The sequence below is a fragment of the Palaemon carinicauda genome, chromosome 31, assembly GCF_036898095.1.
Source record: "Palaemon carinicauda isolate YSFRI2023 chromosome 31, ASM3689809v2, whole genome shotgun sequence".
Taxonomy (NCBI): Eukaryota; Metazoa; Arthropoda; class Malacostraca; order Decapoda; family Palaemonidae; genus Palaemon; species Palaemon carinicauda.
The window spans coordinates 22859678-22874036 of record NC_090755.1 but is presented as its reverse complement, the minus strand read 5'-3'; the positions used below and the strand labels follow the sequence as shown (position 1 = coordinate 22874036).

The window sequence follows — 14359 nt, the reverse complement described above, 5'->3', positions numbered from 1 at the left end:
GATTGTGACTAATGGAAGGTTTACTAGAATCTTGCTGACAAAGATTAGACAAATACACTATCCTGCACTTTGTGGTTTCGCGATCCATTTTAAAGATGCCCATGTGAGGCAAAAAGCTATGGTTAGGGTGCTCTCTGATAAATTCGGGAAGGTTATTAATGCGCTCTATGATCCCCATACTTTCCTGTTCTCTAAAAACTTTATCCATTATCAATAGCTTATCCCTGTTATTTTGCAATTTTTTCAAGTTAGACTTTAAAATTGAAACTGCCAATCCCTGATTGGAGCCTAATAAATGGGACACCTGAGGATTCCAAAATAAAGGAACAACAATTCTACCTTCTTTATCTCTCTTCATATTTTCAAGGGAAAACTTAACCAACTTCTTATTTATTTCAGAACTCCCAGAATCAGAATCATTAGGTTCAGACTTTACAAATCTATGACAACTTTCTTCTAAAATTTGGTTAGCTGCCTTGATAAGCTGAGATTCAATTATATCCCCCTTATCATCAAATACATTAATGTTAACGGGTTCTCAGTATCTTTAAAAGCACAATCCGAAACAAGGCAAGTATTACCATTCCCGAAAATGCTACCAACTAAGTTGTGATCTGAAAGTTGAACCAATCCTTGAAAACAACTTCCAACATAAGGTAAAAATGTTAAATCCTTCAATATTTGTTCCACATTACCATGTAACAATACACCAGCAGGAGTTTCAGAATATAGAGATTCTAAGTTTGATCCAAACAAGTGTTCCTGCTGAGGAAGACAGTATGCTGAGCGAGTGCCAAGAATTAACTGAATACCCTGGATACCACAAGAATCATTTGACAAGCTTTCATCTGCCAACAAATAACCTCTTTCTTTGAAACCACTTACTACCTTACCTAATTTAGGAAGTTTTAACTTTACATTAATAGAAGGTATACACAGTGCTTCAATTTTTCTAAGCCTATCCCCTATCTGTAAACTTACTTCAATCAGCTTAGTAGTATAATTCTGAGTAGTGTTAATGCCATTTACTGTTAGAGAAATATTTTCCCTTACTGTGGGTAAATTATAACTGTCCGCAATATCGGTCAAAATGAAGTTACACTGACAGCCACTGTCTTTTAAACATCTTAACTTTAAACCATTAACCAAGGTAGCAGTAAAAGTGGGAAGAACAGTCTGCATGTCAGAATCACTCTGGAAAGCTTCCACAATGTTAACCATTGAGCCAGATATCTCCTTATTTTCCTTAGGCTTGGATTTTGCTTTATCTTTACCCTTATCTGTACAAGATTGGCTATCTGGTTTATTTCCATCTTTATTTGTGACTTGCTTGCCATCAACAGACCGAATACTTGTACACAGGAAACTGAAATGCCACTCCGAGCAATACTTACATTTATTATTGAACCTATACCTACAAAATTTACTCAGATGATTTAGGTTAGAACATTTTAGGCATCCTTTCAATTTTCTTATTTTATCTATCTTGGCTTCTGCAGAGTCAAATTTGGCACACTTGTGGATAGGGTGATCAGCTGGTTTACCATCTACTTTAGTGCATATACTACAAGGCTTAAAGGTCTTATTTATTTCATACTTTACATCTACAGCTAAGCTGGTAGCTCCATGGTCACTAGCATTTGATGCTTTGGGGTAAAATTGTTTAGGGACTTCTTTAGTTTTCTTAGACTGGCTACAATAACGCTCACTAGCTTCAAAAAATTTGTCTACAATTTCATTTAACGTTGGCTTGGAGCTGTTAGTAATTTGAATCAAATGATTCTTAAATGCATCATTCAATCCTTCCCATATAAAAAACTGAAGTATACAGTCCACAGTAATTTTCAATTTGCGTATTCTTTCCATAATTAACCTAACCTTAGAGATAAATTCATATGGATCAGTGTTGTTAGAAAGTTTCAAATGGGATAACTGCCTCAAAACATTAAATTTCTGTGTGTCATCCGAAGCTAGAGCTTTCAGTAGTAATTGCTTTGCATGTGAATATCCCTGCTTATCTGCTTCCAAGGACTCTACTAAAACTAAGGCCCTGCCTGAGATCTGCTGCTTTAATAACAAGAGTTTATCGTATTCAGGGTATTCAAATTTACTTAAAGTGTCTTCAAATTCTTCAAAAAATCTAGCTAGGTCCTCGTCATCAGAACTAGTGTATTTAGGCAGGGGAGCTATGGGAGACTTAAGCAAACTTCTTGCGGAACTAAGAGAGTCATTTGAATGGGAAACTAATGAAGAGGGCACACTAGGGTTCCTAATAGCCACTAAGCAAGATAAAAGTTTGTCATTATAGACCTGGCAGGAGTCCAATTCCTCCTCAGACCTACGTTCATCCTCTTCGTCGTCCCATTCCTCATACTTAAGCTCTAATATCTGCTTATTCAAGTCTTTCAATTCTGGAAGCCATTGTTCAAATTGCAAGATTAATTTCTCCCTTGCTGCACTAGTTAATGTAGGAAAACTATCCTTACGGTTAAAATGTTCTGTCACACACTTTCTTATATACTTCCTTTGATTCACTAATCTCTTAAGTTCAGACATTGTGAATATATACAACTACCTGACCTATCACAAATATAATAAATATTCAAAGGCTAAAGTATGCGTAACAAAACGAAGCTGAAAAGTAAAATTCCCTTAATCACTTTACAGAATATACGTTAACACCAAGAAATACCGATGGCATCAATACTAGGCCAACGACGATAAATAAAGATTACCAAGGAAGCAAAGTTTTGAATGTAAAAAAAATATCCAATGAATGCAATTCCCGAGCAAAGAACTTATTTCAGGAATATGTTAAAATGATTAAATTCACGCAACCTTTACGACAAGGTACTAAAATGCAAAAAATAACGTAAACGTTCCACCCACAGTACAAATGGAGAGACATCGGGCAAGCATCAAAGCAAAGTCATAATATCCTGTCACAGTCGCCATATTCGGAAAAAACTTATATGAAGGTTGTAAAATATGGTGAGAAAACAAACATCAAAGTGAACATTGAATTTATTATTGAACATACAATAAATTTAAAGCATAATATTATGCAGAATATAAATTAATATTAATGACACTTGATGCTGCCCCGATATCTAGGTAACTCTGGCACGAGTTACCTAACCTCCACACTCCGAATCGCTTATAACCAGTGAAAAGTTTATAAGATTCGTCGAGCAATACCATTACCATGAGGCCACTGTGCATAGCCTATAAAAGATATGATACGTCTATCAGAAAATTGTACATGAAATTATTGCCTATGCAAGCGACTTAAAGTTCAGAGTAAGATTCAATAAAAAGATCTCAAAAGATATGATAAATGGCAAAGCAAAATATTAACAAGAGTAAATTTTTTCTGGTTACAAGTTTTATTTTTTACGGGATTAATGACTCAGCGCTAAAATTATTCATTCAATAACTTTAAATCTCGTAAAGTGTGCCAACATTTACCGAGATCTACCTCAAAGTTATCAAGCGCCTGCTTGCTCGATATAAATCCACGGAGTTGAATCCCTCTGAAGTAATCCAGCAGCATGTGGTGGATGCCAAAGACTATGGTAGGGAAATAGTATCCCCGTCTTGGCCTCTCTTCCATGCTGCTACACAATCCATTATATGGTTCCTCTGAAAACTCACTCCCTTGGAGAATCATGCCCTCGTCTCTCCATTGCACTTTGGTGAAACTGGTGGTACTTAGCACTTCATTATTTCACAGCAATAAAAGTCCTTCAAGTGAAAAGAGTTCATTAGTAATGATCACACATTAGTTGGCAAGTTTCTAACGAAGGTCGAGTTAATCCATTTTCCTTTAGTCAAGAGAACTGCTTCCTTGGAGGGTTAGGCAGATACTGCTTGGTAAAAATTCTTACCATTACTCGTTAACTTCGTTAAATAATTCAAGAAGGGCTAAATACTATGAAATGGTCTCAAATGCCAGCACAAAGTATTTACAGCGATTAAATAATTATTAAAGTTATTTAAAGTTACATTTGAGATCTTTTTATTTTCCAAGAGAGTTGAAAACCAAGGATTATGAAAAAAGTCAAAGTACTTTTTTCGTACTAAAAATAAACAAGATAAAGAAAACGAGATTACAAGGATTCTGAAGTTGGAAAAAAAAGATAAAAACAATATATTTAACAAGATAAAGTAAACGAGAATACAAGGATTCTGAAGTTGGAAAGAAAAGATAAAAACAATATATTTAACACATATACATATCAATATTAGCCGTTACTAGTCCACTGCAGAACAAAATCAACTTCTCTTCCTCCCGGTACTTCCTATACAATATCTAGGAACCCATTCTGTTATTCTTAATGTCCATCTTTTGTCCGTCATTCTCATTTTATATCCTACCCATGTCCATTTCTTTTTCTTACATGATGTTATTATATCCTCTACTTTAGTTTACTCCCGTATCCATGTTGCCCTCATTGAATACTTTTCCTTTTAGAGAAAGTGGCATTTTACTTTTCATAATCTACTTTTCTTTCCCAAATGCTCTACATCTCATGCTTATCGTTCTTTTAATATCGGTCTTGTGTCCTGGGGAAATACTGATTGTCCTAAGCACAATCTAAAGAGGCTTGTCCATAACTACTTGTTGTCTGCATTTTCATTTAACATCATATTATGAATACATAGATACAAACACACATTATATATATATATATACATATATATATATATATATATATATATATATATATATAAATATATAAATACAGTATATATATATATATATATATATATATATATATATATATATATATATATATATATATATACATATATATATATATATATATATATATATATATATATATATAGATAGATAGATAGATAGATAGATAGATATGCCGCGTTCAATTTTGTATCCTTGTACATTCATATTAGAACGATATGATGTTTGGGATAGAGGATGCAGAAAAATGAAATTATAAACGTACATTGCCCTAAATATGGTACGTTTGTAAGATTATATCACTGATATTTCGTGGCTAATAAACCATTAACGAGAAATTCTTCTACCTAAATTCCGTAGTTTATTGAAGAGGAAATGGATCTTTTGATGTGATGATTTTAACCTGAACAGCTGCCCACAGCACATATGTTTGAGCATAGCCTTTCATCAAAAGATTTTATTTCATTGATATTATCGACAGAAAATGTTTATTTATTTAATGACCATAGTTAGAACTGATGTATTTGAAATGGACGATTTTCTTATGAATACGGCTTTTAGTGGAATGGTTTTCCTATCCTTTCAAACCTTTTTAATCGAAACCCATTTCAAGGTTAGCGGTATTTTAGAAAATATGTCTACCAAAATGGACTCTTCTTAACCCACCTTACCTTATATATATCTGTATATATATATATATATATATATATATATATATATATATATATATGTGTGTGTGTATGTATGTTTATATATATATATATATATATATATATATATATATATATATATATATATATATATAAACATATACATACACACACACACACATAGCCTATATATATATATATATATATATATATATATATATATATATATATATATATATATATATATATATATATATAATATATATATATTCATATGTGTATATATATAAACATATATATACACAAACCTTAGTGGCGTTTAACATGCAAGCTACATTTACAGTTTTCCATTTATTGGTTAGTGTTGACACGAGTTTGGAATCCCGAGATAACGTTCCTGAGGAACAGATATTAATCCAGTTGCAAGATTGGAATCATAAGCTTTTTCGAAGAGGGATAAAGTGTGTGAGGTAGGTCAGGAAATGTTGGGAACCTTGTGAAAAATCATCTAGGCTTATCAAAATTAATGTTCAAATTTTTATTTCAAAGAATCTCAAGTTTTTTATTTATCAATAACTTTCTTTGTTGATTCAATTTGGGGGGGTCCCTATAACACACACACACACACACACACACATATATATATATATATATATATATATATATATATATATATATATATATATATATATATATATATATATTATATTATATAAAACTATGGGGACTATTTGTGTGTATGTAAATTGCAAGAGCAAAAGTCTTTAATGCAGTGATATCTGAGATTATATCACTTTAAGCATATATCTAAAAATCCATTATGACTCCACCACATCTTGAAATATATATTGTCCATGTAAAGGTTGATTGATAAATTGTTGCCTTCTCTTTAACGCAGTATCACCAAATAAGAGAAAACTTAGCTGGAGCGAAGCATTCCACCACCTGAGAGTCAGGAAATTCTTCTTTAAAATAGTTATTAGTGAGGGCGCTTGAACAGCAAGGTCATTGAAGTAAGAGTGATTCCCTGATTTTCCATATGTGAGAATCCAAAGAACTTCAGGTTGAAGGACGAAAAGGTTAATCGATATTTCAATTCCCCTCTCTCTCTCTCTCTCTCTCTCTCTCTCTCTCTCTCTCTCTCTCTCTCTCTCTCTCTCTCTCTCTCTCTTCATGACAATCTTGCTATTCCACTTTTATATTACATTATACTAATGTACCCAAGCCGTCAATAATGACGTCTAAATATTTAGCTAGATATGCACATACACACACACATGCACACACCCAGATTCAACCCTTCTCACCATATTTCCCTTTCCTAAATACAGTACATCCCGGTGGTTCGGCAATTTGTGCGAGAGTATGGTTTTCGAGTGTACCTCTCGAGGTAACATTCTCCCACCATGGTATGACTACTCCTCTCACCCCTGAGCTTGACAGGAAAGCTATATATATATATATATATATATATATATATATATATATATATATATATATATATATATATATATATATATATATGCATATGCATATATATATATATATATATATATATATATATATATATATATATATATAATATATATATATATGTGTGTGTGTGTGTGTGTGTGTGTATAGTCGGAGACTTGTTCTTTACTATATAGGCAATAATAGTCGCTTATAAATGGCAGAAGCAAGGGACCATGAAAATGGCCTAGAAACTGACCATATACTGTATACATATGATCAGCGTTCAAGCCCTCTCTCCACCCAAGCTAGGACCAGGGAAGGCCAGGCAATGGCTGCTGGTGACTCGGCATGTAGACCTATAGGCTTCCCCAAAGATGATGAAGTTGGAGACACTACAAAACACTATAGAGCTTGAGCGGCTCTCGAACCCCAGTCAAGCAAATCGCCGGGCAAGACCGTTTTCAACAGGGTACTACAACCCATTCACCTTTTATCTTTTTGGAGCAACTTTAAAGTTTCCCCAATGTTGCAACTCACCTATGAATGGCCTCCCCGGCCTTATTGCTCTGTCTTACGACTCAAATTCTCTGAAGTACACAAAAGTTTCCTTGCTCTGCATTCCAGGTCTTTATATAACTTTCAAAATACAAATATTAAGGTCTATCGCTGCTGTTTCAAATAAACTTAATTATTTATGTGCGGAAGATGTTGTATTTTAACAGATAACCCGAAAACAAATTTGCATAAAACTGACGAACGAACAAATGGAAAGGCAGGCCCATATACTGTATATAATTCACATCTAGTGTAAGGGAAATAGTATTTCAATTTTTTTTTTTCTTGGAATATGAAACTTTTGATCTCAGTTGAGATAGCTGGGCCGCTTTGTGCGTGTCAAAAATCAGGCAGGGAATTTCGGTTCCGGTCAGTTAATGGATGGGTGGCCACCTGGAATAAAGATTTACCGGCGACCTATTAGCTTCTTAAACATCCTTGGAACAGTTTTTGAGGTAAACAATCACGCCATATATACTAACTGTATAATATTGTAGGATCTTGTCAAGATTAGCGAACCCAACATTTCCATGTCAAGATCAAGGAACCCAATTTTCTACATGTAAAGAATAACGAACCCAATTTTGCACATGTAAAGAATAGCAGACCCAATTAACCTCATGTCAAGAATAACGAATCCGGTGATGATTGGGTTCGCTAATCTTGACATGAAATGTTTTGGACTATGAATGAAAAATAGAGATAGTAAATGAGGAAAAAACATGTTGGAAATATAAATGATCACTATATTGATGGAAGAAAAATATACTGAATGTGGATGCGTGTCTGCGGGTCAACGGAGTGCAAAGAGTGGTTCACGGTTCTGTGCCGGTAGTTTGCATTATTAGCTATATTTCTATATTTCCATTCATCGCTGTGAATAGTTGATCCATGTCTCACTACTTTTTCTATTATTGGCAGAAGTGTCTCTTGGTCCCTGTGTTCCACTATTTCCATATATCCCATTGCTGGAGATGTACTAGTAACAACCAAGCCAAAAACCCAGACTTGACGCGTAGGTGATCGTCCTCGATGGTGTCTAAGTTTATGTGAAAAGCAAGATTCATTAACTTGAGCTATTATCCCAGGCCCACCAAGTTTTATAAGATTAAGATCACATGTAAAGAATAACGAACTCAATTTTGCACATGTAAAGAATATCGAACCCAATTAACCTCATGTCAAGAATAACGAACCCGAAGATGATTGGGTTCGCTAATCTTGACAAGATCCATATTGTATACTGTGTATTTATTGTGACGTAATTGTGCAGATTACGATCTTTAAAGAAAGTATCAATCGGACTCTCCACTTGACACAGTGACTTCGTGTCAATCCAGAGCATCTAATTGACACTCAGAATTCTTTTATATGACTGAACCTGTTAATATTATTAACGGTTCAAAATACCCGAGTTCGTTTATATTATTTTGGAGCTGCACCTCGTTGGAACATTTGAGTTCGTGTAGGAACAATTTGGTTTCTCCTTAGTCTAATCACGGACAAAAGAAACTCTGTTGTAATAATCTAATACATAACTAGTTTTATTCTTACCAGGCGAACAAAAAAAAAAAGAAAAATGTTTGTAAAATTTTTAAGGAGAAAACATACAATGACGAGTCAAAGTAGAATATGTTTTCGAGTTTATAGTTAATAAATCAAAAAAATGATTAAAGTGAAAAAAAAAACGAAAAGACAAAATACTAAGCTCAAGTCTCTCTAGCAATCCAAATACACGCAGATGCAAAAATAATAATAAAAAGAAAGAAGGTATCACTTGATTTCTATTTTCCGAAAATCACTCAGTATAATAAATCTACAGAACATAAATGTCAAAAGAATAATTATGGTAAAAGAAAAAAAAGTACACAGGTGATCACATAAAAACAAAAGAAAATAATGTTTGCAGTTGTTTTTGGTTGTTTCTCTATGTGCCCCAACAACAAAAGAAAAACCCTCACTTCGCACTTCAAAGTTGATAAAAAAATAAAAAAACTCTAGTTTCACTTGAACATAAGAGAACTTGGTTTACGCTCCTCCTTTTAAACTAAGAAAAACAAAATGATGTTGGGTGCGAATAGGTTGTCACATTATTAACGAGAAAATTATTCCCACAGTTATCTACAGCTTCACTCCCCTAGAATTCCCATCAATGCAACCTTTTCAAAATTTGGCACTTGTTAATTCTCTCCCTCTCACAGGTATCAGTACTTATCTTAAGCCTTATCAAAGCAGGGGTTCGTGTAACGTTGTTTCTTCACAGCAGGTTTTCTGGGAGCCTCAGTACCTTCAACTGAACTTGGGGGGGGGGGATTTGTTGAGTTCTTCCTTGAGTTACACATGAGTTTTTCTATTAGCGACTCATGCGGAGTTCGCGCCTATTAAGTCTGAGGGGAGCAGACACTGGCTCCTCTCTCTCTCCTGATTCTTGGTAGGAACCAAAGACTATATACTGAAGGAAGATAGGAAGGCTCAGGCTTCTAACACACAAATGAGTGTGCTATGAAAAGATGCCAGATACTCCCATGCAAAACAAATGGCGCCATCTCTTGAGCGAGCAACCAAACATTCAGAGCGGTAATGCTTACGGGTATATAGGATGGAATTCGATTGTAAATTTTGCGACATATTTGTTCATAATTAGCATTACTATGTCAGTATATTTTACTCATATATTCATGATATTCTTAAATTTTAGGTAACTAAATTGTAAATTATGTTTCTCAGTCTATTTTTTAGAAATTCAATAGCTATATCTCTTATGATTTAGTTAATTTTCTTGCAAATTTAAGTATTGTACAGTATATTACAACCATTTTTAAATGTTCTATACAATACCACATTCGAATAAATTAAAACATACTGTATATCTGCTTTGTTAAACATAGCCACAAATGCTTATGTGTAGGCATACATTTAATTGCAGTATGTAGGCCACTGTAAGATGGAGAGATATTAGGTGTATAAAAACAAAATTGTATTTGATTTTTTTATTGAAATGGAAAAGCATGATGCACTCATGTATAGTTTAGTATTATAAACTAATAACTGTATAAATGTACAATCAGAAGGATCAAAATAACACAAAATTGTATCACACACAAAAATAATCAAAGGGGGTTGGAAATAGAAATAAGGTAGCATACAAGCCAACAAAAAAATGAAAAACAAAAGAGATTTACTGTGGATGCCTTGCCTTAATCTTACATCCAATATCAGTGGGGCTTACTCATTAGCAGCACATACTGCATGTATTATACTGTTTGGACTCACCATTCTTTGTCCTTAGGGAACCTGTGAAATACCAAATGAGGATCGGTTTCTTTTTGTTTATGGCACACAACACACTGGTGTGACTTCTTTACTGTCGGCGCCATTTTTTCGTTTGAGTCAACTATCAAATTCTGAATATAAACAAACAGACGACAAACGATGTATACCTACAACGCCATCTAAAATCGGAGCAACCAACTATTGTGTTCACTTTGGAGTTGCCAGCTAGCGTATTAACATTCTATTTTGAGCCTTCCTATCTTCCTTCAGTATATAGTCTTTGGTAGGAACGTGAGATTTTTGGGCCATCCCCTTTTTTCTCTTGATTGGGTAATCTTGACTTCCGGGGGCGGTCTTCATGTCTTGAGGTCCAATGACGTCCATGACCCCACCTTCCTTTTCCGCGTGTTGGCCAATCATGACCAGGTGTCCTCTTCCTTGTGGGCACTATGTCCTCTCTCTATGAGAACCCTTGTTCTCACATCTGGCTTATATCTTGTGGCTGACCTGGGAAAGAGGGGAGAATCAGTGCCTTGACAAGTTAATAGCCTGTATGGCCTGTGTAATGTAGACCAGGCCTCCTTTGTTAGTTGAGGCCTGTTCTTAAGTTACATAGACGGGAAAACCATGAGAGCAGAGCCGTTTTCCAAAAAAAAAAACTAAAAGAATTATGAACTGCTAAAGTTTTTCCTTTGGAGGGTAGAACTCCCTCACTTCACAATATATATATATATATATATATATATATATATATATATATATATATATATATATATATATATATATATATATATATATATAATCATTATCATCATCATCTCCTCGTATGCCTATTGACGCAAAGGGCCTTAATAGAGGATTCATTGGGTAGATTCATAAAAAGAATAGTCAGTTCCATTTGATGCGCAGTGTCTATAGAACTAAAGCAAGCAAGTAACCTCTGCCGGTCCATTCTAATTCCAGTAAGATGATCCACCAGGCATCAGGAGTAGAAGCCGAATTCGTAAACCCTATCCATCACCTGCCCATTCGCTTATATACCCGTTGGGAAAAATGGATTGCTAAGATATATTGCCTAGCACGGTGAATAATAATAATAATAATAATAATAATAATAATAATAATAATAATAATAATAATTATGAAATTGAGGAATAAGAAAATAAGAAGGGATTAAGCAGTGATGATAGTAGTGAGAATGAAGTTGAGGTAGTGTGTATGACAGTGTTTATGAGAGAGGTACCTTGGTGTGAAAGATATATGAACATAGTAGTAGGTATATAAATATATATATATATATATATATATATATATATATATATATATATATATATATGTATATATATATATGTATGTATATATATATATTTATATATACAATATATATATATATGTATATATATATATGTATGTATATATATATATATATATATATGTATGTATATATATATATATATATATATATATATATATATATATTTATATATACAATATATATATATATATATATATATATATATATATATTAGTCAGTGAGTTATTCTACTTGTAACACTTGTAATCCCAAGTATGAGGTAGAAATTTATTTCTATTTGAACACGATGTTGTGTTGATATTTATCCATATATATATATCTTCTTCCCAGCTTTATCCCTATTCGGGGTCGCCGTTTCTAATGAGTCTCTTCCATCTCCCTCTGTCCTGTGTCACTTCCTCCCATACTCCCTTCTCCCTCATATCATCTCTAATGCAATCTCTCCACCTGGTCTTAGGTCTTCCTCTCCTTCGTGTTCCATCCACCTCCACGTCCATCACTTCTCTTGCCATGTGTTGCCCTTCTCTTCTCATCAGGTGGCCATACCATCTTAACCTTGCCTCTTGCACTTTCTTTGATGCCTCAGTGACTTTTACTGTACCCCTAATATGTTCATTTCTAACCCTGTCCTTTTTGGTTACTCCACTCATCCACCTAAGCATCCTCATCTCGGTTACGTTCAACTTTCTACCCTCTGTTTTCTTTAGGGGTGCTACTTCCAATCCATATGTCATTGCTGGTCTGACCACTGCCTTGTGCACTCTGCCCTTCAATCTTATAGGGACTTTCCTATCACATATGATACCAGACACCTTCCTCCAGTTGTTCCAACCACACTGAATCCGGTTTTTAATTTCCTCTTCCATGTTCCCCCCATTGTCGATCACTGAACCAAGGTACTTGAATTTATGAACCCTTTTGATGTTTCCTCCACCTAATTTGATCGTTGTTTGCTGGTCGCCATCCATCTCGGTTGTCATATACTCTGTCTTCTTCCTGCTTATTCTTGAACCTCTACTCTCCAAGGCATATCTCCATCTTTCTAGTTTCCCCTCCAGTTCTTCCCTGTTCTCGGCTACCAAGACTATATCATCTGCATAGAGCAGACACCATGGTGGCTCCTCCCTGACATCCTCTGTTAACACATCCAAGACGATGTTAAACAGGAGTGGGCTTAGAGCAGATCCCTGATGTAGCCCGACTCCAACTTGGAAATTTTCTGTTCTTCCAACTGTAGATCTGACGCTGGTCTTTACATTTCTATACATCTCCCTGATCATTCTGACATACTTCTCCATCACTCCTCTCCCCCTGAGACATCTCCATATTTCCTGTCGTGGTACTCTGTCATATGCCTTCTCTAGGTCTATAAAGGCCATATGCAAGACCTTTTGCTTCTCTCTGTACTTTTCCATAATTTGTCTCAAAGCGAAAATACCATCCACAGTACTAAGCCCCTTCATGAATCCTAGTTGCTGTCTACCGATGGAAACTTGCTGCTGTAATCTTTCATCCATAATCCTTTCAAATACCTTCAGTGTATGTGACATGAGTTTTATTCCTCGATAATTTTCACAACACTGTATGTCCCCTTTCTCTTTGAATATTGGAATTAATATACTTTCCCTCCATTTTTCGGGTATTGTCTCACTTTCCATAATCTTTTTCATTAACTGCCACAATATGTCAATCCCTTCCTCATCAAGAGCCTTCCAGGCTTCTGCAGGTATGCCATCTGGTCCCACAGCTTTACCATTTTTCATCTTTCCCAGTGCCCCTCTAACTTCAGCTTTTGTTATTTCTGTGACTGGTCCACAATTTGTGTGTCCGTCTCCTCTTAGAAATCTTTCATTTTCTTCATTCAGTAAGGCCTCAAAATATTCTTCCCATCTCTTTATTATGTCTCTCTCATTTCTCAGTATATTTCCATCCTTATCCTTAATCTGTCTTATGTGTGTTATATCCTTGGTATTCTTATTTCTCATGTGTGCTAGTTTAAAGATCTTTCCTTGCCCTTCCTTGGTATCTAGCTCTTTGTAAAGCTGATCATATGCTCTATCCTTAGCAATTGCTACAATTTTCTTTGCTAATTTATTTGCTTCCTTATAGGCCATCCAGTCCTCTTCCATTTGGGTCCCCTCCCACCTTTTCTTCGCTTCTCTCTTTTGCTTTGTTGCATCCTTCACTTCTTCACTGAACCACCCCGTTTCCTTATTTTCGAACATCTTATCCATATATATATATATATATATATATATATATATATATATATATATATATATATATATATATACATACATATATATATATACATATATATATATATATATACATATATATATATATATATATATATATATATATATATATATATATATCCCTTTATGAGTGGGGATACCTTGGGTT

General features: G+C 34.4%; 3 protein-coding genes across 4 annotated transcripts in view; 1 reads left to right on the top strand and 2 right to left on the bottom strand.

The window, feature by feature from the left end:
- The window catches only part of Taf8 (TBP-associated factor 8), a 670932-nt gene that overhangs the window by 353350 nt on the left and 303223 nt on the right, over positions 1–14359 (bottom strand). The gene's annotated exons all lie outside the window — the stretch shown is intronic.
- Positions 1–14359, top strand: part of LOC137624900 (carboxypeptidase B-like) — a 233338-nt gene that overhangs the window by 144293 nt on the left and 74686 nt on the right. The window lies entirely within an intron of this gene.
- Positions 496–2556, bottom strand: LOC137625056 (uncharacterized). Its single transcript, XM_068355989.1, has one exon. It carries the CDS (start codon positions 2554–2556, stop codon positions 496–498), a length of 2061 nt encoding a protein of 686 aa, XP_068212090.1.

Bases quoted from the DNA above. Each gene is read 5' to 3' on its own strand.
- LOC137625056 (XM_068355989.1), bottom strand. From the start codon at position 2,556: ATGTCTGAACTTAAGAGATTAGTGAATCAAAGGAAGTATATAAGAAAG.